Source organism: Anneissia japonica, unplaced genomic scaffold (assembly GCF_011630105.1).
Source record: "Anneissia japonica isolate Jap-2015-1 unplaced genomic scaffold, ASM1163010v1 scaffold62960_len1524_cov137, whole genome shotgun sequence".
Lineage (NCBI taxonomy): Eukaryota > Metazoa > Echinodermata > Crinoidea > Comatulida > Comatulidae > Anneissia > Anneissia japonica.
The window spans coordinates 1-1,524 of record NW_022711264.1 but is presented as its reverse complement, the minus strand read 5'-3'; the positions used below and the strand labels follow the sequence as shown (position 1 = coordinate 1,524).

At 32.4% G+C, this 1,524-nt stretch overlaps 1 protein-coding gene across 1 annotated transcript; it reads right to left on the bottom strand.

The window, feature by feature from the left end:
- Nucleotides 1-18: 18 nt before the first annotated feature.
- On the bottom strand, nt 19-698 carry LOC117107341 (the record flags this gene model as incomplete). The annotated part of the gene is made up of 2 exons (XM_033248990.1): nt 19-263; nt 441-698. Coding segments are annotated over 2 exons (503 nt in total), but the record flags the coding sequence as incomplete, so codon positions are not given.
- Between the last annotated feature and the right edge of the window lie 826 nt (nt 699-1,524).

Below are 1,524 nucleotides of genomic sequence, written 5' to 3'. Positions count from 1 at the left end.
CTTACATGTTGTGATGGCGAGTGTCATTGTTTCTCCTCTTTTCTTTCCACTCATTGCAGTCACACATGTGTTTACTGTTCGTCCAGACTCAATACCTGAGCAAGTAGCAGTGAAGGCATCACTAAACAACATTCGTTGATGTGCTGGCCTTCCATCTGAACAATTTACTTCAAAATAATCAGCTACGCCATCTATGATTGTCCATTCTGCACTTACACTGCTGGTGTTGGATACAGTCTCAAATAATTTTACTCTTTCTGGATCTGCAATATGTATAAAAATATAAGATGAAGAGCAATGACTGTTTTTACTAATAGGCTACTACGAATAAAATTAGTTCAGGTGGATCTAAACAAACCATATTAAGAAATGAAATTCAGCTACTCGCTAATTGATTGTGTATAATTTTGCGAATTTTGAACTACTAATATTTTACTTACATGTTGTGATGGCGAGTGTCATTGTCTCTCCTCTTTTCTTTCCACTCATTGCAGTCACACTTATGTTTACTGTTTTTCCAGACTCAATACCTGAGCAAGTAGCAGTAAAGGCTTCACTAAACAACGTTCGTTGACGTGCTGGCCTTCCATCTGAACAATTTACTTCAAAATAATCAGCAACGCCATCTATGATTGTCCATTCTGCACTTACACTGCTGGTGTTGGATGCAGTCTCAAATAATATTACTCTTTCCGGATCTGAATTATGTATAAAAATACAAGATGAAGAGTAATGACTGTTTTTACTACCTGCATCATAGGTTAATACGGATAAAATTAGTTCAGGTGGATCTAAACAAGCAAATATTAAGAAATGAAATTCAACTACTCACTAACTGATTGTGTATAATTTTTTTTTGTCTTTCGTGGGAGTCACCCACCTTTACTGTCACTCTTTTTTTTAATTGTTTTCATTCATTTTTCCATCTTTAATCTATATGACATTTCAAATAAAATACGGGTAACTAATATATACATATATAACACTTTTGTCAAAATTAAAGCCTTCTTTTTTACAAAGTATTTTTTCCATGGTAAAGTTTGAAACAAAAAGAAAAAGAAAATAATAAGAGGTGGAAATTCATTAAATTGTATAATAATTAGATCCAAAAAATAATCGATTTGTGAAATATATTTTTGGTAATTCACAGTCAGTATGACATCTTCTTTTGTTAAGTATATATATACATATATATATACATATACATATACCAGTGTTCTCCCGAAGCCGTCTTAGCCGTCAATTTTACCGGTAAAAATAACCAACCAACCAGTAAAAATGTTGAGTTTGTAAAATAAAAAAAACTATTGATTAGGCTTAGGTAGTCCAGACTGGCCCTTTTAATAAATTAACATCATTCCAGTCTATATCTACACTATGAATATTTGTTGTGTCTTCAAGTCATTTAACCCAACTAAAAAGGGGTAACGTACCTCACATTGTGCGCATTGCAATTTTTTATGGACAAATTTACCAGTAAAAATTTTTCAGTTGGGAGAACACTGTATACATATATATATATAT